This window comes from Zonotrichia albicollis, chromosome 4 (genome assembly GCF_047830755.1).
Source record: "Zonotrichia albicollis isolate bZonAlb1 chromosome 4, bZonAlb1.hap1, whole genome shotgun sequence".
Taxonomy (NCBI): domain Eukaryota; kingdom Metazoa; phylum Chordata; class Aves; order Passeriformes; family Passerellidae; genus Zonotrichia; species Zonotrichia albicollis.
In genome coordinates this window covers 562,243-585,478 of record NC_133822.1, presented here as the reverse complement: position 1 = coordinate 585,478, position 23,236 = coordinate 562,243, and the positions used below count along the sequence as shown (strand labels likewise).

The 23,236-nt window shown below is 61.9% G+C and overlaps 1 protein-coding gene across 1 annotated transcript in view; it reads left to right on the top strand.

Annotated features, from left to right (window-relative positions):
* SND1 (staphylococcal nuclease and tudor domain containing 1) overlaps positions 1 to 23,236 on the top strand; it is a 78,957-nt gene that overhangs the window by 29,519 nt on the left and 26,202 nt on the right. Inside the window, exons 11-12 of the mRNA XM_074540279.1 lie at positions 12,751 to 12,840; positions 21,298 to 21,398. Of these exons, the coding sequence (XP_074396380.1) occupies positions 12,751 to 12,840; positions 21,298 to 21,398 (191 nt within the window). The remainder of the gene's footprint in view (positions 1 to 12,750; positions 12,841 to 21,297; positions 21,399 to 23,236) is intronic.

The window sequence follows — 23,236 nt, the reverse complement described above, 5'->3', positions numbered from 1 at the left end:
CCCTGTGGGTGCCATGGGGACAGTCCTGGGAGCTGTTCCCTGTCCCTGTGGGTGCCATGAGGACAGTCCAGAGCTGTTCCCTGTCCCTGTGGGTGCCATGAGGACAGTCCCAGAGCCATTCCCTGTCCCTGTGGGTGCCATGGGGACAGTCCCAGAGCCATTCCCTGTCCCTGTGGGTGCCATGAGGACAGTCCCAGAGCCATTCCCTGTCGGTGCCATGGGGACAGTCCCAGAGCCATTCCCTGTCCCTGTGGGTGCCATGAGGACAGTCCTGGGTGTGAATTCCTGTCCCTGTGGGTGCCATGGGGACAGTCCCAGAGCCGTTCCCTGTCCCTGTGGGTGCCATGAGGACAGTCCCAGAGCCATTCCCTGTCCCTGTGGTGCCATGAGGACAGTCCCAGAGCCGTTCCCTGTCCCTGTGGGTGCCATGAGGACAGTCCCAGAGGCATTCCCTGTCCCTGTGGTGCCATGAGGACAGTCCCAGAGGCATTCCCTGTCCCTGTGGGTGCCATGAGGACAGTCCCAGAGCCATTCCCTGTCCCTGTGGTGCCATGAGGACAGTCCAGAGCCATTCCCTGTCCCTGTGGGTGCCATGGGGACAGTCCCAGAGGCATTCCCTGTCCCTGTGGGTGCCATGAGGACAGTCCCAGAGCCATTCCCTGTCCCTGTGGGTGCCATGGGGACAGTCCCAGAGCCATTCCCTGTCCCTGTGGGTGCCATGGGGACAGTCCCAGAGCCGTTCCCTGTCCCTGTGGGTGCCATGAGGACAGTCCCAGAGCCGTTCCCTGTCCCTGTGGGTGCCATGAGGACAGTCCCAGAGCCTTCCCTGTCCATGTGGGTGCCATGAGGACAGTCCCAGAGGCATTCCCTGTCCCTGTGGGTGCCATGAGGACAGTCCCAGAGCCTTCCCTGTCCATGTGGGTGCCATGAGGACAGTCCCAGTGCCATTCCCGGGATGCAGGGTTGAATCCAGGGCCGCGGCCCCACTGGGAATGCCGGGCGGGATGCAGGCGGAGCAGGTCGCGGCTGCGATTTGTGGCGCAGGGTTTGTACTACACAAATTGCTCCGCACTCAACGAGCATGAAAGATTAACGAGGAACAAAGCCATGAACTCATCCGGGCCCACTCCCGCTAAATTACAGCTACAGGGATCATGGCAGCTCATCCAGGCTTGTGTAACCGAACTGATTTGCCGGCGTGGCCGGTGCGGAGCCGCCGCGGCTCCGAGTGCTCCGCACGCGACTTTAATGGATTCTAAATATTGGCAGAGCCGGGGAGAGGAGGCGCGGGGGCACCGGAGTTCCCGGATCAATATTTAATGGGAGCTGCAGTCGCTTCCAGGGAGAAGACGAGTGCAGTCAGCATGTTCTGGGAACCTGGAATGTGCCCTCCGGGCAGCAAGTGCTGCGCCGGGAAAAACTGATTTGCTTGCATCTGCGGCTGCCGAGCCTCCTGCCGCTCCCAAAGTCATTCCTGCTGGAAAGGCAGCCCTTCGGTGTTTAACCCGCGCCTCTGGATTGCGGCACGGCGGCTCCTGGCAGCGCAGGGTGTTGAATTCCGGCTGGGGGGGTCCGGGGGAGGGCTGCGCTTTGTTTGCCTCCGGAGCGTTTTCCTTGCAAATGTCCAAATTTGCGGAGCCGGCTCCCAGGGGAGCTGCCAGCGCCAGGTACAAGGCCTGCTCGGGGTCGGATTCATTTGCGAGCTGGCACGGTTGGGTTCCTGTATGGATTACAGCTGCTGGCATCCCAGGAAATTGCTCATGGCTCAGAGAGCAGCAGCTCGGCAGCGCAACGGGAGCAGGCAGGAGCCCGGAGCGCTGGAGCGGCAGCAGCGGCAGCAGGAGCCGGGCTGGTGCTGGAGCAGCCGGCCGGCCGGGGAGCGGGGCAGGAGCTTGCCAGCAATTACGGAGCAGCTTTTGCATGAGGCAGCAGCTCCGGGAGGCCCCGGGGCCGCGCTGCTCCGAGCAGGCCGCGCTCGGCCCATCTGCTGCCGCCGAGCCTGGGATCTGCCGTGTGGCACGAATAATCCCCGGAGAGCCAGTGAGATCCTTCCCCAGCCGCTCCCCGCTAAGTGCTGCAATTCCTCTGTTGTAATTCCTGCCTGGTGTTGTGACACGGATGCTTGGAGGGAGATCCAGGCACCTGCCAGCTCGCATTCCCGGGGATGCTGCTCCAGCCTGGCGCGCTCCGGGAGCCGCTCCAGAGGCTTGGTCCGTGCCCAGCCCCGGCTGTTTGCCGCTCGGCTGCATGAGCGTGAAAACGCTGCTGGGAGAGAGGAGCTTTGACCTTCTGAGCTCCTCGGGAGCTGCTGGAATTCCTCAGCGCATGGGAAATTGCACTGAATTGGAGCAGCGCCTCGGTCCTGGCACAGAGCTGAGCTCTGCAATTAATGCTCCGGCCCTTGTGCCTCGGGAATCGATCCCTGATTTTAGCGTGGGATGAGCCTCTGCACTGGCTCCCTTCCCATCTCCCGGCTCCGGGTGGGAAGCAGGCACAGCTCCGGCATTGCCCCGGATCCTGCCCGGTCGCCAGCCCGAGGGGACCCTGGGGACAGAGCTGGGCCACACGGTGCCATCACCCAGTGGGGCAGGGAGGGGACAGCAGCAGCTCCATCCACACAGGACAGGACAGGGAAGCTCCAGCCCAAAGGCCTGGCCCAGGCTCACATCCCACCCCCAATTCCTGGCTCAGGGTGGTCCCAGGGGGTCCCAGCGGGGCCAGGGCTCCGTGTGTATCCCAGGGCCCCCATCCCTCTGTGCTCAGGAGCGGGAGCCTCCCCAGCACTGGGGGGTTGGAGCCGTGGGAGCAGTGGAACACCCCCATTGCTGCACCTCTGCCGGCGCCGCTCCCAGAGTTGGAATCATGAATATTCCCCCTCCATTAGCACCGGCTGCATTCAGTGCCAGACGTTTGGAGATGTGAGGGGTGGATGGGATGGAGGGGGGATGGATTGGGAACGTCCCTCACTGGGGGGCGCCTGCAGCCCCCCCCATCCCTTACCCCCCAGCTCGAGTTCCTGGGGCTCTGGTGGCCCCAGCCATTCTTGGTGACACTGGCAGCGCCTCAGAACCGCCCAAAATTCCCACTACAAGGAGCAAAGCCGTGGGGACCCTTGGAAAAGGATTTCCATGGAGGAGCTGCCCTGGATCTGCAGGGCTTGGTGGTGAGGAGGAGGTGGGCCCTGCTGGCACAGGGGTGGCGTGGCCTGGCACGGCCCCAGTGTCACCGTGGCTGTGCTGGAGGTGACCTGGGCTGTGCCAGGGACTGGGGCTGGGCCGTGGGTCCTGTGTGTGCCAGGGATAATGGATCCATCCTGCCTGTGCTGTGAGTGATGGATCCATCCTGCCTGTGCCAGGGATCCTGCCTGTGCCATGGCTGACAGATCCATCCTGTCTGTGCCAGGAATCCTGTCTGTGTCATGGATAATGGATCCATCCTGCCTGTGCCAGGGATCCTGTGTGTGCCAGGGATAATGGATCCACCCTGCCTGTGCCAGGAATCCTGCCTGTGCCATGGATAATGGATCCATCCTGCCTGTGCTGTGAGTGATGGATCCATCCTGCCTGTGCCAGGGATCGTGCCTGTGCCATGGCTGACAGATCCATCCTGTGTGTGCCAGGGATAATGGATCCATCCTGCCTATGCCAGGGATCCTGCCTGTGCCATGGCTGACAGATCCATCCTGCCTGTGCCAGGGATAATGGATCCATCCTGTCTGTGCGATGGATAATGGATCCATCCTCTCTGTGCCGTGAGTGATGGATCCATCCTGCCTGTGCCAGGGATCCTGTCTGTGCCAGGGATAATGGATCCATCCTGCCTGTGCCGTGGCTGACAGATCCATCCTGTCTGTGCCAGTGATAGTGAATCCACCCTGCCTGTGCCAGGAATCCTGTGTGTGCCAGGGATAATGGATCCATCCTGTCTGTGCCAGGGATAATGGATCCATCCTGCCTGTGCCAGGGATCATGCCTGTGCCATGGCTGACAGATCCATCCTGCCTGTGCCAGGGATAATGGATCCATCCTGCCTGTGCCAGGGATAATGGATCCATCCTGCCTGTGCTGTGAGTGATGGAGCCATCCTGCCTGTGCCAGGGATCAGCCTGTGCTTGTGCCGTGGCTGACAGATCCGTGCTGCCTTTTCCCCGGACCCGCCGGCAAAGCGCAGCCCCCTGGGTTTGGCGAGGGGGTCTCAGAGTGTGCTGCGTGGGTGACAGTGACGGTGACAATGACACTGACAGTGACAGCTCGGGCTGTCCTCTGTCCCAGGCCCCGCAGAGGGGAGGCAGCTCCATCCTTCCAAGCTCTTCCCTCGCTCCCGGCCCTGCTGTCCTACTTTTCTCCAGCTGCTTTTCCTCCTTCCCTCTGTCACGTGCGGGTGGGCTTGGAGCGCTCGGTGCAGCTCCGGCTCTGGGCTGGGCTCTGGGCTGGGCTCTGGGCTGCTCCCGCGTTCCAGCACTCCCCAGCGCTGCCCTGACCCTGCTCAGGGTCCCGGTGGGGCCCTGTGGGAGGAGGATCCACGGCAGTGAAAGGACCGGGAGCGGGGACAAAAGGGGCCGGGAGTGAGGCCAGTCCCCTCCCACGCGACCCCAGATCCAGGGCAGGCAGGGCTGGAGGGGACAGCCCCGCTGTGCATCCCTCAGGGGCTGCAGTTATCCTCTGAGACACGGGATAACAACGGGGACAGTGTGGAGGCTCTTCCCGGAGCCCTGAAATGGCCGTGCCTGGCAGCAGCTGCTGCCTCTGTCCTCGTCCCTGTCCCCGTTGCCGTCCCCTCGGTGATGGTTTTGGGAAGCAGAGGCATCTGCCGGTGTCACAGTGTCCCACAGCCAGACCCTGGGTCGGGATCATCCCTGTTCCAGCAATGCTGACCCCGTTTTCCCTCTCTGTGGGAGCGGAGCAGCCAAAACCCTGCTGGATTCCCAAATCCACGTGGCCCTCAGAGCCACATCCCCTTGGTGCCTGCAAAGGCACATCCCGAGGCTGCTCCAGCCGGATTCTGGGCCGAGGGCAGCCGGGAACCAGCATCTCCCACTGTGGCAGGGATGGGGATGCATCTCCCAATTCCAGGTACCTGGTTTGAGATGCTTGGAATGCAGCACCCCAATTCCTGGTGCCCAGGATGGGATGTCTGGGATGCAGTGCTCTGTCCCAGGTGCCAAATTTGGGGTGTCTGGAATACAGCACTGTCATGGTTTGAGACATGGTCAAACCACCACAAGCACCCCTCAATTCCAGGTGCCCAGTTTGGGGTGTCTGGGATGCAGCACCCCAATTCCAGGTACTCAGTCTGGGATGCAGTGCCCTGTTCCAGGTGCCCAGTTTGGGGTGTCCAGGATGTATTGCCCCAGTTCCAGGGCACAGTTTGGGATGCTTGGAATGCAGCACCCTAATTCCAGGTGCCCTGGGATTAGGGTGCTCTGTCCCAGGTGCCAAATTTGGGGTGTCTAGGATGCAGTGCCCAGTTCCAGGTGCCCAGGATGGGATGTCTGGGATGCAGTGCCCTGTTCCAGGTGTCCAGGATGGGATGTCTGGGGTGCAGTGCTCTGTCCCAGGTGCCAAATTTGGGGTGTCCAGGATGCACCCCTAAATTCCAGGTGCCCAGTTTGGGGTGTCTGGAATACAGCACCCCAATTCCAGGTACTCAGTCTGGAATGCAGTGCCCTGTTCCAGGTACCCAGTTTGGGGTGTCTGGGATGCAGTGCCCTGTACCAGGTGCCCACTTTGGGATGTCCAGGATGCCTCCCCCAATTCCAAGGGCCCGGTTTGGCATGCCTGGAATGCCGTGCCCCAGCTGCAGGTGCTGCTGCTGAGGATCTGCATTCCAGCAGCCAAAGGGTATTGAGCATAAATCCAGCTCTGTGATTTCCACCTTTTTGTGGGCAGTTTGTTCCTGAGGGTGGACGAATTCCAGTGGCTGGGACAAGCGCCCTGCAGCAGCAGAGCCGTGTCTCCTGTTTATCCAGGAGATCCTGGGTGCCCGGAGCAGGGATGCTGCTGCTGGCACAGCTCTCGCAGGGATCTCAGCCTCCCTGGGAGGGAGCAGCTCTTCCAGAGCTCCCGGGCAGCTCGGGCTGGTTTAACACCAAATTCCAGCGCTGCCGTGGGGAAATGAGGGAGGGAAAAGCACGAGTGATCTGTGGAAGGAGAGGATATTTTGGGATGGCTCAATTTCCTCATCAGCCCCGGAGAGGGGCACGGAGCCAAGCGCTGCTGGGTGATGAATCCCCCAGGAGGGGCAGTGCCATGCTCAGTGTTCCCCAGAAATTCCCTGCAAAGGGAGGGCCCTGCCCACCCTGCTGCCCCCACAGAGGGGTTTGGGGCCAGGCTGGGGCTGGCACGGAGCTGCCAGTGGGGTTAAAGCCCCTTGGGGAGCTCCTGTCAGCACCCCAGCCCAAATTGAGGGATCCTTCCCCAGTTCTTCTTCAGGCAGGAATGTTGGAATCATAAAATCCTGGAATGGGGTGGGTGGGCAGGGACCCCAGAGCCCCTGCAGTGCCACCCTGCCATGGCAGGGACACCTCCCACTGTGCCAGGCTGCTCCAGCCCCAGTGCCCAGCCTGGCCTTGGGCACTGCAGGGATCAGGGGCAGCCCCAGCTGCTCTGGCAATGCCAGCCCAGGCAGGAATTGCTCATTGCCAAGATGCCACCCATGGCTGCCCTCTGGCAGTGGGAGCCATTCCCTGGGTGCTGTCCCTGCAGGCCTTGTCCCCAGTCCCCCTGCAGGCCCTGCCAGGGGCTCTCAGCTCTCCCTGGATCCTTCTCCTCTCCACCCTGCCCACATCAGGGGTGGCACTGAAGGGGCTGTGAGGTCCCTTCCCACCCAGCTCAATCCCTGATTCCCAGATTCTATAATTTATAACTTTATTATTTATAGTTGTGCGTTGTGCTGAAGTAGCCCCGGTTATTTCCGTGCCGTCGCTTCCATCGCTCCCCGCCGTTCCCATTTGTCCTGCGGCGTTCCTGCTGCAGCTCCCGGCGCAGCCCAGCCTCCCCGGCCCTTCATCCCTGCCCGGGATGATGAGGATGGGCATGCACAGCGTGTCCTGGAGCGGGCAGGGAGCAGAGCCTGGCACGGGAGCACCAATCCCACTGGAGCCGGGGCTGTCCCGCTCCGGGCTCTCAGGGTCACTGTCCTCACCCCAACTTTGTCCTGGCCGTGGGGTCATGCTCCCTCCATTTGGGGTTCTGTACCCCCCTTTGGGGTCCTGTATCCCACTTTGGGGTCCTGTCCCCTCTGTTGGCAGCCCTGTACCCCTGTTTGGGGTCTCCCAGCTGGAATGTTGATGCTGTGGGGTTGGTGGGGGAGGATTGGGGCGGCTCTGGTTGTGTTTGGGAGCGGGGATGGTCGGCACTGGAGTCACAGCCCCAGGACAGTCCCCAGAGAGGACACAGCCCCAGGCTGGGCCAGGGGAGCCTCAGGATGGATTTTGGGGAAATTCCTCCTGGAAAGGGCTGCCCAGCCCTGGCATAGGGGTGGAGTCCCCATCCCTGGAGGGATTTCAAGGCTGTGTGGATGTTGCACTTGGGTCCAGGTCAGTGGCAGCCTTGTCAGTGCTGGGGATGGTTGGACTCAATGGGCTCAGAGGCTTTTCCAGCCTCAGTTATCCCACGGTTCTCCAGCTGTGCTGCCCTTTTACTGCCAGCCCCTGGCTGTGCCCTGTGTCCCCCAGGGCCATCAGAGGCTCCAGCACTGCCCAGCTCCTGCCACTCGAGTGGCTCTCGGGGACTGCGGCGCTGGCTGCGAGTGGGGACAAGGAGGGAGCAGGAGCAGGAGAGGCTGGAGAGGCTGGAGAGGCCAAGTGCCCACTTGAGGCGTCGCTCCTTGAGCAGGCACTGCCTGGGGCTGCCTGTGAATGTCACCGGGATGTCACTGGGAGCTGCTCATCTCCATCCCCATGCGTGTCACATCCCTGCCGTCCTCAGGACTGTGCCTTGCAGCTCCCGGTGTCGCTGCCAGCCCAGCTGGGCTCAGGGATGCTGGGAGGGAGCGGCGCTGGGCCCAGGCAGAGCGGAGCTTTCCTGGAGCAGCAATTCCTGAGCACTCCTGCTATTGTGTCCCCGCCCTGCCGGCCCCGGGATGGATTCCCCACCCGGCACATCCCAGGCGGGCTCAGCCGTGGGTGAAGCGTGGCGTGACACCCTGGTGGGCCATCACCCCTTCCCTGCTTCAGGAGCAGGAGCTCCCCGGGGCCTCTCAATCTCCGGGTGGGATCGTTCCCCAGTGCTCGGCCCTGCCCCGCCCTGGGGGCCGCAGTGTCCCCGGGTCCCCTCCCAGCGCTGGCGTTTCCAGCTGGCAGCTCCCGCTCTCCTCCCGCTCATTCCGCCCTGGCGCTGGGAGTTGATTAGCTCTGCTAATTACTTTACAAATAATGAGCTTCCCTAATTGCGCTGGCAGGGACGGGGGGGGGGCTCTCCCCACCTGCCATCCCACGGTGCCACCAGGCTCTGGGTCCCCTCGGCGCTGCTGGGCACCCCCCTTGGGTGTTGGCATCCGGAATTCTGGGAGAAAACCCCAAAATCTTTGCATGGGGAGCTGGGAGCTCTGGCTCATCCCAAGGGGATCAGGCCATTCCCCCTGCTCTGAGCACCCCTGGATCAGTGGGATGCGTGTTCCAGACGCTGCCTGTTCCCTGTCAGGCCTCTGGGATGGGTCTCGGGGATGGATTCCCCACCTGGCACATCCCAGGCGGGTTCAGCCGAGGGTGAAGCGTGGCGTGACACCGCTGATGAGCCATGGCCCCTTCCCTGCTTCAGGAGCCTGCAACTCCATGGATTCCCAGGAGCCTCTCTTACTCCAGGTGGAATCTTTCTCCCACAAGGGGAATGGAGCAGGTTCCCCCCGCCCTGGGATCCCTCAGGGGCTGCAGAGTCCCTGGGGAGCCCTGGAATGTGGAGCTGGAGCTGCCACCCCGGCTCTTGGAGCATTTCCAGCTGCTCCAGCTGTGCCTGCATCCATCATCACCCCCACCCACCCTGTGCCCTTGGGAAGGGGCTGGGGCTGGGAGCAGGACCCCCGGCAGCTGGGAATGGCAGCGCTCCATGGTCAGTGTCCCCCAGGAATTCTGGCAGTGGATACAGGCTGCTGCTTCCCTGGAAATAGACCTTAATTAGGCCCTGCCCTGTGTAATTGGAGAGGAGAGCTGGAATTCTGTCACCTGTTGGCTGTTCTGGGCCATGGGGGGTTGTTTTCAGGGGTCTCTCATCCCCCTCTGGAGCTGCTCCGTCCCTCACTGGAACCAAAAAGTCGCTTTCTTGCCGGCTTCCCCAGCCTGGGATAAACCAGAGCATTCCCATCAGGTTTGGGATTGAATTCTCTGTATTCTCCGTGTTCCAGGAGGGATAAGGGAGCAGGTGCCCCCCTCCTCCGGCAGCTCCCTGAAGATGCAGCTCCGACTCCAGCGCTAATGGAGCGACATTGTCGCTGCTCACCTTTAATTAAGGGAGCCTCAGATCCCTGGGCTTAATTAACTTCTCAGTGGCTGATGACTCTCTCCAGCAGCCAAGGAGGGCTGGGACTGGCATGTCATGGAATCGTGGGATCCCAGGATGGGTTGGGAGGAGTTGGGTTGGGTTGGAGGGGACCTCAGAGCCCATCCAGTCCCACCACGGGCAGGGACACTTGTGCTGTCCCAGGCTGTCCCAAGCCCTGTCCAGCCTGGATGTGAACACTGCGGGATGGAGCAGCCACAGCTCACGAGGTGATTCATTGTTGGGATCCAGCTCCAGCCTCGGAAAATGGGTTAGACCCAACACAATCCTTGTCCGTGTCGGAAATTGCCGGAGTTTGCCGGCTGTGGGATTCCGTTAACTTCCCGCTGTTCCATTGATTTTTCGTGTTTATTTGCAAAAGCTCCGCTGAGCGTCCGAGGTCTTGAACAGTTTCCCAGAGCCGTCAGCTGCTGCTTTCCCTGCGCTGGGAGTGTCACTGCTGTGGGACAACAGAGCCACGTTTAATGGGGCTGACAGGGGGCAGCAGGGCTGGGCACTTTAACGCGCCCATTATCCTGCTCCTGGCACTGCCAGCTCGTGCGGGGAGGATTCCCAGAGGGAATTGGCATTTTGCAGCAGCAGCAGCAGCAGCAGGATGGGAGGGCTGGGTCAGCACCAGCACATCCGGGCCTGGAATGGTGCAGCCGTGGGTGCCGGCGCAGCACTGGGGCGCCTGTGCTGGTGACCCCCTTTGTGGGGTGACCCCTTCTTGGGGTGACTCCTTTTTTTTGTGATGGTCCCTTTTTGGAGGACTCCTCTTAGGGGTGATCCCTTCTTGGGGTGGTCCCTTTTTGGGGTGGTCCCTTTTAGGGATGGTCCCTTTTTGGGGTGGTCCCTTTTTGGGGTGGTCCCTTTTAGGGATGATGCCTTTTTGGGGTGGTCCCTTTTTGGGGTGGTCCCTTTTTGGGGTGGTCTGTTTTTGGGGTGGTCCCTTTTTGGGGTGGTCCCTTTTAGGGATGATGCCTTTTTGGGGTGATCCCTTTTAGGGATGATGCCTTTTTGGGGTGGTCCCTTTTTGGGGTGGTCTGTTTTTGGGGTGGTTCCTTTTTGGGGTGGTCCCTTTTAGGGATGATGCCTTTTTGGGGTGGTCCGTTTTTGGGGTGGTCTGTTTTTGGGGTGGTCCCCTTTTGGGGTGGTCTGTTTTTGGGGTGGTCCCTTTTTGGGATGGTCCCTTCTTGGGGTGGCTCCTTTTTGGGGTGGTCCCTTTTAGGGATGATGCCTTTTTGGGGTGTTCCCTTTTTGGGGTGGTCTGTTTTTGGGGTGGTCCCTTTTTGGGGTGGTCCCTTTTAGGGATGATGCCTTTTTGGGGTGGTCCCTTTTTGGGGTGGTCCCTTTTAGGGATGGTCCCTTTTTGGGGTGGTCCCTTTTTGGGGTGGTCCCTTTTAGGGATGATGCCTTTTTGGGGTGGTCCCTTTTTGGGGTGGTCCCTTTTAGGGATGGTCCCTTTTTGGGGTGGTCCCTTTTTGGGGTGGTCCCTTTTAGGGATGATGCCTTTTTGGGGTGGTCTGTTTTTGGGGTGGTCTGTTTTTGGGGTGGTCCCAGTGGCTGCAGACCCTGAGGAGCTTTGGGGAGGGCTCAGATCCCACCCCCAAGGCTCCCTCAGGAATTCCCTGCCGGCCCCTGAGCCCCCAGCACTGCCCGGAGGTGCCGGGGCCACCCAGGGCTTTGCCGTCCCGCTTCCCGCGCTCTGGGATGGGATTAGGGATTTAACAGCCTGTGCCAGACAGACACTTAACTAAGCCATAAATTTGGAGTTCGTTAGTGAGGATTAATTAGTGTTTGCACAGGGCTTTGCCGCGCGGAGCCGCGCTCGGTGTCGGAGCCCCGCCGTGACCTTGGGGAGGGCGGGAGCATCTCAGGGCCCGGATCCATCACATCCCACTGATGCAAGGGTCTGGGGTCACCCCGAGGATTTGGGGACTGGGAATGCTCCAGGAGCCCATGGGCAGGGGGTGTAAGTTTGGAAAGGGGGAGCTGTGCTCCCCTGGGAAGGGGCAGAGAGAGAGGGGCTGGTGGTGCCACAGTAGCTCCTCTGTGCTTGTTCTGAGCTCCCACAGCTCCAGGGCCTGGAGCAGCACCTGGAGTCTGCTTTGGGACCTGCTGTGGGGCAGGAGGTGCCAAAGTTCCTGGGGATCCCCTCACAGGATCCATCCCCAGCACTGGCTGTGGGTTCCCAGGGATCCCCTCACAGGATCCATCCCGTTCCCATCCCCAGCACTGGCTGTGGGTTCCTGGGGATCCCCTCACAGGATCCATCCCATTCCCATCCCCAGCACTGGCTGTGGGTTCCTGGGGATCCCCTCTCTGGATCCATCCCGTTCCCATTCCCAGCACTGGCTGTGGGTTCCTGGGGATCCCCTCTCTGGATCCATCCCGTTCCCATCCCCAGCACTGGCTGTGGGTTCCCAGGGATCCCCTCTCTGGATCCATCCCGTTCCCATCCCCGGTCGATGCAGGCAGAGGAGGGAATGTCTCCAAGGAGCAGTCTGGGAATGAGCAGCGTCAAGGACAATAAACTCTGCCAAAGCCTCGCTCATTAGGGAGGAGCCGAGTGCCGCCGCCCGTGTCCGCCCTCTCCTGCTCTGTCTGACTCTGCTCCTCCGTTTCTGGCTGCTTTGGCCTGATCTCCCCCTTTTCCAGGATTTCCTCCCCAGCTCAGGGAGGTGTGAGGGGGCCATGCCCATGGCACTGTGGTGGCGAGCAGAGCAGAGTCTGGGTTGGGTTGGATTTTGTTGGATTTTGTTGGTTTCTGTTGGGTCATGTTGGGCTACTTTGGGTTGTGTTGGGTGACTTTGAGTCACTTTGGGTCACTTCCTGTTGGGTCACATTGAGTTACACTGGGTTGTATTGGGTCTCTTTGGGTCATGTTGGGTCACACTGGGTCACTTTGGGTCATGTTTGGGTCGTGTTGGATTGCGTTGGGTTGAATCCCCGTTTCCTTTGGGACTCTCCCCTTTTTGCTCAGCCTTTGCAGGGATGTGACTCCAGGAGATGCCCCTGGACAGGGCCTGGACACCCCAGGGGGGTCACCCTGCTCACCCCCACCCCAAATTCCATCATCCCCTTCCCTCCTGGAGCTGTCACTCAGGAATGTCCAACCTGGCACCAGAGGCTGCCGGCACCTCCTCCTGGGGGATGTTGGGATTATCCCGGGGTTCCCTTGGGGTTCAGCAGAGCCTGAACTGGGATGTGGAACTGGGGGCGGGCAATGGAACAGATTTGGGAATGCCCTGACCTGAGTCCCCTCTCTCGACAGGACAAGAACAGGAAGCTGAGGCCCCTCTACGACATTCCCTACATGTTTGAGGCCCGGGAATTCCTGCGCAAGAAGCTCATCGGGAAGAAGGTACGGAGGGAGGGACGAGGCTGGGGTGGGGCTGAGGATGAGGGAGTGAAGCAGGGGATGAGTCTGATGCTGGTGCTGGGAAATTCGGGGATGCCCCCCAGCCTGGAGAGCCCCTCGAGGCGTTGCCCTCCCCATTTCCCGGGAATTCCGCCTGGCTTCTCCCTTTGTTTCCCTGGCTGTTTTCTGAGGCTGGTTCAGAGCAATTCCGGGAATGAGGAATGTGTTAACCAGCGGAGCGAACGCTCCGGATGCAATTTTCCAATGCTCATAAAACAGTCAAATAAAATCAATTCCCTTCGTGGCGCGGCCGTTGCTGCTCGTCGGGGCTGCTCCGGTGCCTAATTGGATCTTTCCAGCTCGGAGCCTGCCCGGGCAGTCCGAAAAAATAGGGAAAGGGAAAAAGAGCAGCTTGGGAGATTTTTTTAATGGGAAATCTGGTGCTTTCTGGAGTTGGAAAAAATGTGGGAGTGTTGACAGGATTTGTGATGGGAGCACTGGGTCTGGAATGGGGTTCTGGCACCTCAGTGTGGTCCCAGTTTGAGCCATTCCGGGTTACTGGTGCCAGTTTTCTGCCATCCGCCGTTGCTGTGTCCTGTGTTGGATCAGGGATTGGAATTGGCTCTGGCACTGGGTGTCTTTGGAAGGTGACCTTGGGATTTTAGGGTGTTTTGGGATTAGGGAAGCTCAACCTGCCCTGGGTGCCTGGCTGTTCCAAGGAGCTATGGGATTCCAAGGAGTTCTGGAATTCAGGGAGCTCAGCCTGCCCTGGTTCCTGGCCTGCATTGGGAGCTCCGTCCGTCCCCATCACTCTGGGGCCCATCCTTATGGATCCTTTCCCTGTGCCTTGGGAGGCTCCTCATGGACACATCCCACCCCATCCCACCCCATCCCACCCCATCCCATCCCATCCCATCCCATCCCATCCCATCCCATCCCCATCCCATCCCATCCCATCCCACCCCACCCCATCCCATCCCATCCCATCCCATCCCATCCCATCCCATCCCATCCCATCCCATCCCATCCCATCCCATCCCATCCCATCCCATCCCATCCCATCCTGCTGGAGCATTGGGTCAGCCCTGACATTGCTTTCCAAAATTATTCCCTCTGGAGAAAGCACCGAGGGAGGATGAGGAAGGATCCATCCCTGTTGTGGCTGCCACAGCTCCTTTTCCTCCAGCTCCTGTTGGGAGAGGAGCTGGGATGCGAGAATCCACCTCTGAATTCCCTGCTCCCTGGGAAGGGATGGAAGGCAATGCATTTTCCCTCTTGCCCTCTCATTCCTGGGCAGCGGGAGTTTTCCAGGCTGGGATTGTCATGGCACATAAGGGCTGGATTTGGGGATTTTGGCTCCTGTGCCGGAGCCTCTCCCGGCTCTGCCGTGCCCTTCCCAGCCGCTGGAATTTGCCCAGCGGCGCGGGATGAACCGGGGCCGGCGCCGGCTGCCCAGGCCGCTATGGATTTGTGGAATAAATCCGTGGAGCGTGTCGGAAGGGCCGGCTCCTCCGCCCATCGATCGCGCTGCTGCGCCGCGGAGCCGCTCCGGATAATTGCGCCGGGCGCGGGAGATGGATCGCGGCTCTTCCCTAATTAACTCTGGGATTAATCGCTCGCATGGACGGAGCCGGCAAGGGAGAGCTCCGGGGTGGAAATTCCCTGGGCACGAAGGCGGTGCCGCCCCGTCCTTGCCGGCTGCGCCGGGGGATGAAAGGAGGGGCTCCCTGGGGTGTCCCAGGACCCCGTCCCTGTGTCCCGTCCCTGTGTCCCATCCTGTCCTCATCCCTGTGTCCCATCCTGTCCCATTCCTGTGTCCCATCCTGTCCCATCCCTGTGTCCCATCCCTGTGTCCCATCCCTGTGTCCCATCCCTGTGCCCCATCCCTGTGTCCCATCCTGTCCCATCTCTGTGTCCCATCCTGTCCCATCCTGTCCCATCCCTGTGCCCGTCCCTGTGTCCCATCCTGTCCCATCCTGTCCCATCCTGTCCCATTCCTGTGTCTCACCCCTCTGTCCCATCTCTGTGTCCCATCTCTGTGTCCCATCTCTGTGTTCCATCCTGTCCCATTCCTGTGTCCCATCCTGTCCCATCTCTGTGTCCCATCTCTGTGTCCCATCCCTGTGTCCCATCCCTGTGCCCCATCCCTGTGTCCCATCCTGTCCCATCCCTGTGTCCCATTCCTGTGTCCCATCCCTGTGTCCCATCCTGTCCCATCCCTGTGTTCCAACCTGTCCTCATCCCTGTGTCCCATCCCTGTGCCCCATCCTGTCCCATCCCTGTGTCCCATCCCTGTGCCCCATCCCTGTGTCCCATCCTGTCCCATCCCTGTGTCCCATTCCTGTGTCCCATCCCTGTGTCCCATCCCTGTGTTCCATCCTGTCCTCATCCCTGTGTCCCATCCCTGTGCCCCATCCTGTCCCATCCCTGTGTCCCATCCCTGTGCCCCATCCCTGTGTCCCATCCTGTCCCATCCCTGTGTCCCATCCCTGTGCCCCATCCCTGTGTCCCATCCTGTCCCATCCCTGTGTCCCATTCCTGTGTCCCATCCCTGTGTCCCATCCTGTCCCATCCCTGTGTCCCATCCCTGTGTCCCATCCTGTCCCATCCCTGTGTTCCAACCTGTCCCATCCCTGTGTTCCATCCTGTCCCATCCCTGTGTCCCATCCCTGTGTTCCATCCTGTCCTCATCCCTGTGTCCCATCCCTGTGCCCCATCCTGTCCCATCTCCGTGTCCCATCCCTGTGTTCCATCCTGTCCTCATCCCTGTGTCCCATCACTGGATCCCATCCCTGTGTCCCATCCCTGTGCCCCATCCTGTCCCATCCTGTCCCATCCTTGTGTCCCATCCCTGTGTCCCATCCTGTCCCATCCTGTTCCATCCCTGTGCCCGTCCCTGTGTCCCACCCCTCTGTCCCATCTCTGTGTCCCATCATTCCCACCACATCCCTTTTGGGAAGGCTGATCCCAACTGGGAATGCTGCCCATCTCCAGAGCCCTGAGTGGTTTCCCAGTGGTTTTCCAGGGCATTCACCTGCCTGGTCCCCGCAGATGCTTCCAGAGATTCTCCTTTTGGGGTTACACCAGCAGCAGTGCCAGTGCCAGCACTGCTGGGGACCCGGGCTGGGATAAAACAGGGATGGGTTTGACCAGGGAAAGCCTTCTCCCTGGGAACACCATCCCGGTGCCGGGGAGAGGGAAGGCTTTGGCACACTGGAGGATTTTTGGAATGTCGGGCAATTTTTCCTGCGTCTCAGGGGAGCTCTGGGAGAGCTCGGCACAGCAGCGATGCCGGGGGAGATTTTGGGAAGATCCCAGTTCTTGATGCAGCCGGGGCTGGGGACAATGGGGACCCATCCCCTGGGGAGCTGCGCCGTCCCCAGCCGGGATCCGGGTGCTGTTCCCGAGCCGGGATCCGGGTGCTGTTCCCGGGAATGCGCCGGGGCCGGGGCGGCTGTGCCAGCTCCGGAGCGTCACGGGGCCGGCTGCGTCAGCCGCCGCTTCCACGTGTGGAGCTGGGCAGGATTTGGCTGCCGGGGAGGATTTGGCTGCCGGGGAGGGAGCCGAGCCGGGAGAGCTGTTGGGGAGCGCATTTTCCCGCCCGGATTGCGCTCGGAATGAACGCGCGGCTGCTGCAGTGGGCTGGGCTGGCCCGGCACGGGAGGGGCAGGGGCGAGCGGGATTATTGCCGCTGTGAGCATCCCAAATCCGGGCGCCTCTCCTCTCCCTGCGCCCATCGCCTCCCAGCCCGGCGCTGCCGTGCTTAGCCCGCTCCAAGGTCAATCCTGCCCCGGGGGTCTCCGCGGCCCCTCCGGCGGCCGCTGCAGCGGGAGGGAGGAGGGAGCCGGGTCCTGCTGGATCCGCTGCCGGCGGTGCCGGAGGCGCTCCCGCGGCTGCTGTGGAGCATCCTCGCTGCACATGCCGGCCTTTTCCAGCAGGGATGACGGGAGGACGGAGGGGTGGAGGGCGTTAGGGAAGCGCAGCCCGCTCCCCTCGCCATTCCCAGGAAATCCCGCAGCCCGCAGCAGGATGCGTGGGTTGGGGGCTGCGATGAGCCGGCCCTCGGCAGGGAAACCGCTGCTCCAGAGGGAAAACGCTTCCCTGGATCTGCCCCGCGGGGCTGGGGACCATGGGATCCCCCCATCCCGCCGGGATCACCCCGCACATTCCCGCTCCCATCCCTGGCCCCGCCAGGTCTCCGGGAACCTCCTCCCTGCGGCACGGGGGGGGACACGGGGGGCACGCAACCCCCCGAGCCCCCCGGCAGCCCCTTCCCAGCCCCCCGGCCCTTCCACCCGGCACGAGCTGCCGGCGAAGTAAAAATATTCCCGGGAGCGGGTGACGCCGCCGGGCCGGGAGATCCGCGGGCGGGCCGCGTATTTTTAGCCCGGCAGGTCTGGGCTGCCACCCACCCCCCATCTGTCCCCCCCGGGCCCCCCCCGTGTCCCCGCGGCCCCCCGGAGCCCCCCGTGGGATGCGGGAATAGCAGGGAACGGCACCGGCGCCCACCCCGCCCTCCCCATCCCAAAGGTGGGGCTGCTCCCGGCCCTTCCCGGCGGGATGAGCCCCCCTGTCCCCTGTTCAGGCAGCCCCCGGGATGTCCCCCGGGATGGGGACATGTCCCCGCTGCCTGGGGTCCTGAGGCTGGAGCAGGGAGTGTGCCTGGAATGTCCCATTGTGTCCCCGCAGGCCTGACTGGGGCTGGAACTGGGACAGGACCACGGGGGTGCCTCCCCCACCTTGGGACCTGCTGGGGACAGGGTGGCAGGGCCACACCCTGGGGACAACCTCGTTGGGACCCTGGTGCTGGGGACAGTGGGGCAGGAACCCCGTCTTGAGGGCGGCGTGTTGGGGACAGCCTTGCTGGGGACAAGGCCAGGGGCCACATCCTGGGGACCCCATCCTGTTCCCCCATGTCATGGCACCCCCAGCTCTGTGCTGCTGAGCCCAGGCAGTGAGTGCCAGGGTGCAGGGTCCCCGTGGGGTGCAATGTCCCCATGGGGTGCCAGGTCCCTCTGTGTGCAGAGTCCCTGTGGATTTCAGGTCCCCGTGGGTTCCAGATCCCTGTGGGTGCAGGGTCCTCATGGGTGCAGGGTCCCTGTGAGTTCCGGGTCGCTGTGGGTGTTGGGTCCCTGTGGGTGCCAGGTCCCCATGGGTGTCAGGTCCCCATGGGTGCAGGATCCCCATGGGCGTCAGGTCCCCATGGGTGCAGGGTCCCCACGGATTCCAGGTCCCCATGGGTGCAGTATCTCCATGGATGCAGGTCCCCATGGGTGTCAGGTCCCCATGGTTGCAGGGTCCCCATGGATTCCCGGTCCCCATGGGTGACATTGGCGGCGGTGGCCGCTCGCAGCCCGCGCGGTGCCGCCGTTCCGGGCTGGATGCGCTCCCGGGAGCGGAGCTGCCGGAGTGATTTAATCCACCCTGACTGCAGCTGACCTTGGAGAGCCGCCCAGGCGCGGCTCCGGCTGCTCCGGGGGGAGCGGAGCCCGGGGGTGCCGGGGGTCCCTGCACCCCCAGCCCTTCCCGGCCCCTGCACGGGCACGTCGCCCTTGGATCCCGGGAATGCTTTGCCCGCTGTCCCCGGCGTGTGGGCTGTGGGGTGCCGGTGCCACGTCTGGTGTCACAGGGACCCCAGCCTGCCCTCAGATGATCCCGGGCGTTGTCCCTGCAGCCCCGTGTCCCTGCAGCTGAGCGGCACCGCCAGGGCCTTTCCCAGCTTTCTGTGTCTGGAGTGTTCCGTGGGGCTGGTGTGATCCAAGGGGGAGCTTCATGGGATCCTGGGACGGTTCCAGCCCTGCCATGGCAGGGACACCTTCCCCTATCCCGAGTGGCTCCAAGCCCCGTCCAGCCTGGACTGGAGCACTTCCAGGGATCCAGGGGCAGCCACACCCTGTGCCAGGGCTCCACTTGGCCTTGTGGAACCTCATCCTGCTGTCCTCATCCCTTGGATCCGACCTGTCCAGATCCCTCTGTGGAGCCTTCCTCCCTCTGGGCACATCTGATACAGCGGCACACAGCAGGACACAATAGAGGGCTTTCCTGTTGAGGGGTGGCTCCTTCCCATCCCATGGATCCCATCCCATTTATCCCATCCCATGGATCCCATCCCATCCCATCCCATCCCATCCCATCCCATCCCATCCCATCCCATCCCCTGAATCCCATCCCATCCCATGGATCCCATCCCATCCTGTCCTATCCTGTCCCGTCCCATCCTGTCCCATTCCATCCCATCCCATCCCATTGTCCCATCCCCTCCCATCCCATTATGCCATCCCCTCCCATCCCATCCCATGGATCCCATCCCATTTATCCTATCCCATGGATCCCATCCCATCCTGTCGTATCCTGTCCCGTCCCATTCTGTCCTGTCCCATCCCATCCCATCCCATCCCATCCCATCCCATCCCATCCCATCCCATCCCATCCCATCCCATCCCATCCCATTATCCCATCCCATCCCATCCCACCCCATCCCATGGATCCCGTCCCATTCCGTCCCACCCCATCTCCTGGATCCCATCCCATTCCGTCCCACCCCATCCCCATGATCCCATGATCCCATGATCCCATGATCCCACCATCCCAGTCTGTCGTGGCTCCTCCCCGGGATCCCCCGTTCCCCCCGGCTGCTCCGCCGCCGCCGCCTCTCCCCGTTGCCGGTGCCGCATCCCCAGCCAGGTGTTTCCCACGCCAGCCGCTCCTGAGCCAGACATCTCAAAAGCCCTGGAGCAGCTGAATTCCCAACCTGCCTCTCGGAGTAATCGGCGTCTCTTTTTCCCCTCCAGTGGTTCCGACGGGAGCTTTGCTGCGAGGAATCGCTGTAACCGCTCCCCTTAATTGGCTCTTTCCTGCCGGAGCCCCCTCTCCGCACGGAAAAGCCGCGGCTCCGGCGCCCTGCCAGACGCTCCGGCCCTGTTTGCATTTTGATGTGGGTTTAATGAGTGATTTTTCGGGATGAGCCGAGGCTTTGGAGGGGCTCAGGGATGCTCCTGCCTCGCCTGTCTGGCTGCCTTTGGCTCAGCGCGGCTCCGGCCATGCGGAACGGGGACAGCAACAGGAACAGAAACGGGAACGGGAAAAGTCCACAGGGGCCAGGTCCAGCCCCAGGGCAGCAGCACTGGGGTGTCCCCAAAGATCCCCACATCGCCCCCCTGTCACCCCAGTGCCACCCCCTCTACCCCAGAGCCTCGGGGTGTTCCAGCTGATACCAGGAAAGCATCAAGGATGGAGCTTCCCTGGGGAAGCAGAGGGGTGGAATTGGGTGGATTTTCATGGAAATGGCACCTGCAGATGTGGGATGTGGTGCTGGGAACTGCTGGGGGATGATGCCTGGAGGAGGGAGGGTTCCAGGGGAACCTTCCAGGGCCTGCAGGGGCCCCAGGAGAGCTGCAGAGGGGCTGGGGACAAGGGATGGAGGGACAGCACCCAGGGAATGGCTCCCACTGCCAGAGGGCAGCCATGGGTGGCATCTTGGCAATGAGCAATTCCTGCCTGGGCTGGCATTGCCAGAGCAGCTGGGGCTGCCCCTGATCCCTGCAGTGCCCAAGGCCAGGCTGGGCACTGGGGCTGGAGCAGCCTGGCACAGTGGGAGGGGTCCCTGCCATGACAGGGGTGGCACTGCAGGGGCTCTGGGGTCCCTTCCCACCCAAACCATTCCAGGATTCCCTGATCCCTGCACGTCCCAGCACACCCCAACCCTGGTGCAGTGGGAGGTGATGCATTCAGCAGGATCTGCCCCTGAAGTGTTCCTGGTCCCTGTGTGGATCCCAGAGGGTGCCAGCATTGTTCCAATCCCTCCCTGCTGTGTCAGAGCCATGGGGGCACCGTGGGATTCCAGGCTCGGGGTGCTCCCTGCCCTGCCCCAGCCCTTCCCATCCCTCCTGGAGACCCTGGTTCTGGGGAACAGCCCTGGTGGAGTGTGAAGTGCTGCTCCTGTCCCCTTGTCCCAGTGGGAATATCGTGTCCATAAACCGGGAACTGCCAGGGCCACCACACCTTGGGATCCCCACGGAGCTCTGGGGACACCTGGCAGGTGCTGGGATCCCAGCTGGGATCTTGTCCTGCCTGGAAGCTCCTGGTTTATTGTGCCTGCAAGCTCTGGTGGTGCCAGAGCTGCTGGGGAACAGCTCCGTTCCCTGGGCATGGAGACGGAGAGGGGCTGGAGACTGGCAGTGGGAATGTGGGCAGGGGGAGGATGGGGATGAGGATGAGGATGAGGGCCTGGCTGGCTGATCCCAGCGATTTGGGCATGGAGAGGATGAGGATGAGGATGATGAGGATGAGGATGAGGATGAGGATGAGGATGAGGATGAGGATGAGGATGAGGGCCTGGCTGGCTGATCCCAGCGATTTGGGCATGGAGAGGATGAGGATGAGGACGAGGGCCTGTCTGGCTGATCTGGGCGCTGACTGAGGGGCCCGGCAGTGCCAGCCCTGAGCCATTCCCCGTTCCAGGTGAACGTTTCCGTGGATTACATCCGCCCCGCCAGCAGCGCCACCGACACCGTGCCGGCCTTCTCGGAGCGCACCTGTGCCACCGTCTCCATCGGCGGGATGTGAGTGCTCCCTCCCCCTGCCCTGCCCACCCTGCCAGGGCTCTGGGGGGCTGCAGGCTGGCCTGGGATCAGCCCCCATTCCCGGCATCCCAGCTCTGTGATCCTGTGGGGTACATTGGGGTGCTGCTGTCTGGAGCCCCCATACCTGCCCCCCACAGCTGCATCAGTTTTTGGGGATATCAGGATCAGGTTCCCCCCCATCTGGCTGCCTCAGGGGTGGCTTCGGAGGAGTAATCCCTGCTGTGTATCCCGAGGTGTTTGTCCTTGCCCTCCCCGATTTTTGTTCTCCATGAGAAGGTTCAGGAGTGGGGCATGTTCCAGAGCAGCTTGCTCTCAGCCAGAATTTGTGATTTTTCCCCCTCAGGGCACGGGGTGCCGGTGCCTCTGGCACATCCCTGTGGATAGGCCGAGCCTCTGGCACATCCCTGTGGATAGGCCAGGCCCCCAGCACATCCCTGTGGATAGGCCGAGCCTCGGGCTGGCAGCGGCTCCGGGAGCTGCGTAGGGAGGATTTGTCATAGGCCCTTGGTTGCTTTCCCAGTTTTTTTTCCCGGTAGCAGCTATTTTGGAAAGCGCCCAAAGCGCTGCAGCGCTGCCTTTCCCTCCCTGATCCAGGGGCTGCGAGAGCTGCGCTTCCCTTCCTTCCCTTCCCTGCAAGACCTGGGAGAGCTGCCTGCTCCTGCTCCCCAATCCCAGTGTTCCTGCATTCCCAGGATGTTCCACGGTGCCTGTGCCATTTCTGGTCCCACATCCCGGGATGTTCCACAGTGCCATTCCCAGGGCGGCATCCCGGGATGTTCCACAGGGCCATTCCTGGTGCTGTATCCCGGGATGTTCCGCAGTGCCTGTGCCATTCCTGGGATGTTCCACAGTGCCATTCCCAGTGCTGCATCCCGGGATATTCCACCCTGCCATTCCCTGTGCTGTATCCCAGGATATTCCACAGCGCCCGTGCCATTCCCGGTGCTGTATCCCGGGATGCCGGGGGTGGAACAGAGCAGGGTCTGTGTCCCGAGGCCTTTGCCAGGCTGGGATGGAGCAGGGAATAAAGCCTGGCTTGTCCTCTGGAGTGTCCGCCCGGCATCTGGGCTGGGCTGAGCCTGCTTGGGATTCCGGGCACGGCGGCGCCGGGGCGGGAGCCAGGGCAGGAGCTGCAGCCCCAATCCCAGCTCAGGCACTGGGGCTGGGGGCTGGAGCACAAAGCCAGCTTCTCCTGCTGGATCCCTGCTGGATCCCTGCTCATCTCCCAGCCCCTATTCCTGCCCATTTCCCTGCCTGCATCCCTGTCTGTCCCTGCTTGCCTCGCTCCCTGGACCCCAGGATCCCTCCATTCCACTTCTCCCTTCCATCTCCTCCAAGTTTTGGGCCTGATCCCTGCCTTAGGAATGCTGGGGCATTCCACAGCATCCCAGAGCATCCCATAGGATCCCAGAGCATCCCACAGCTCTCCACAGCATCCTGCACCATTCTGTAGCATCCCACAGAATCCTGCATCATCCTCAGAAAAAAAAAAAAAGCTCCTAGAAATCCCTAATCCCACATTTCAGGAGCACCCTGTGCTGTAATTCCAGGTGCAGTTCCTGGCAGGAGTGGGGGATCTCTTCCATGGGGGCAACGGGGCTGGGTGCTGCAGTTTGGGATGATTTGGAGTTTGGGGGGTGGGATGGGTTTGACACCCCTGATCCTGATCCTGATCCTGATCCATGCTGGGCACCAGCTCGGGTGGGATGAAACCCCTCCAAATCTTCCTTTGGGAAAGGAAATGTGGGAGGAGCTTAAAAATTGACATTTTTGGCTTGAAGTTCCCTAATTGGCATTTTTCAGCCTAAAGGAGATTT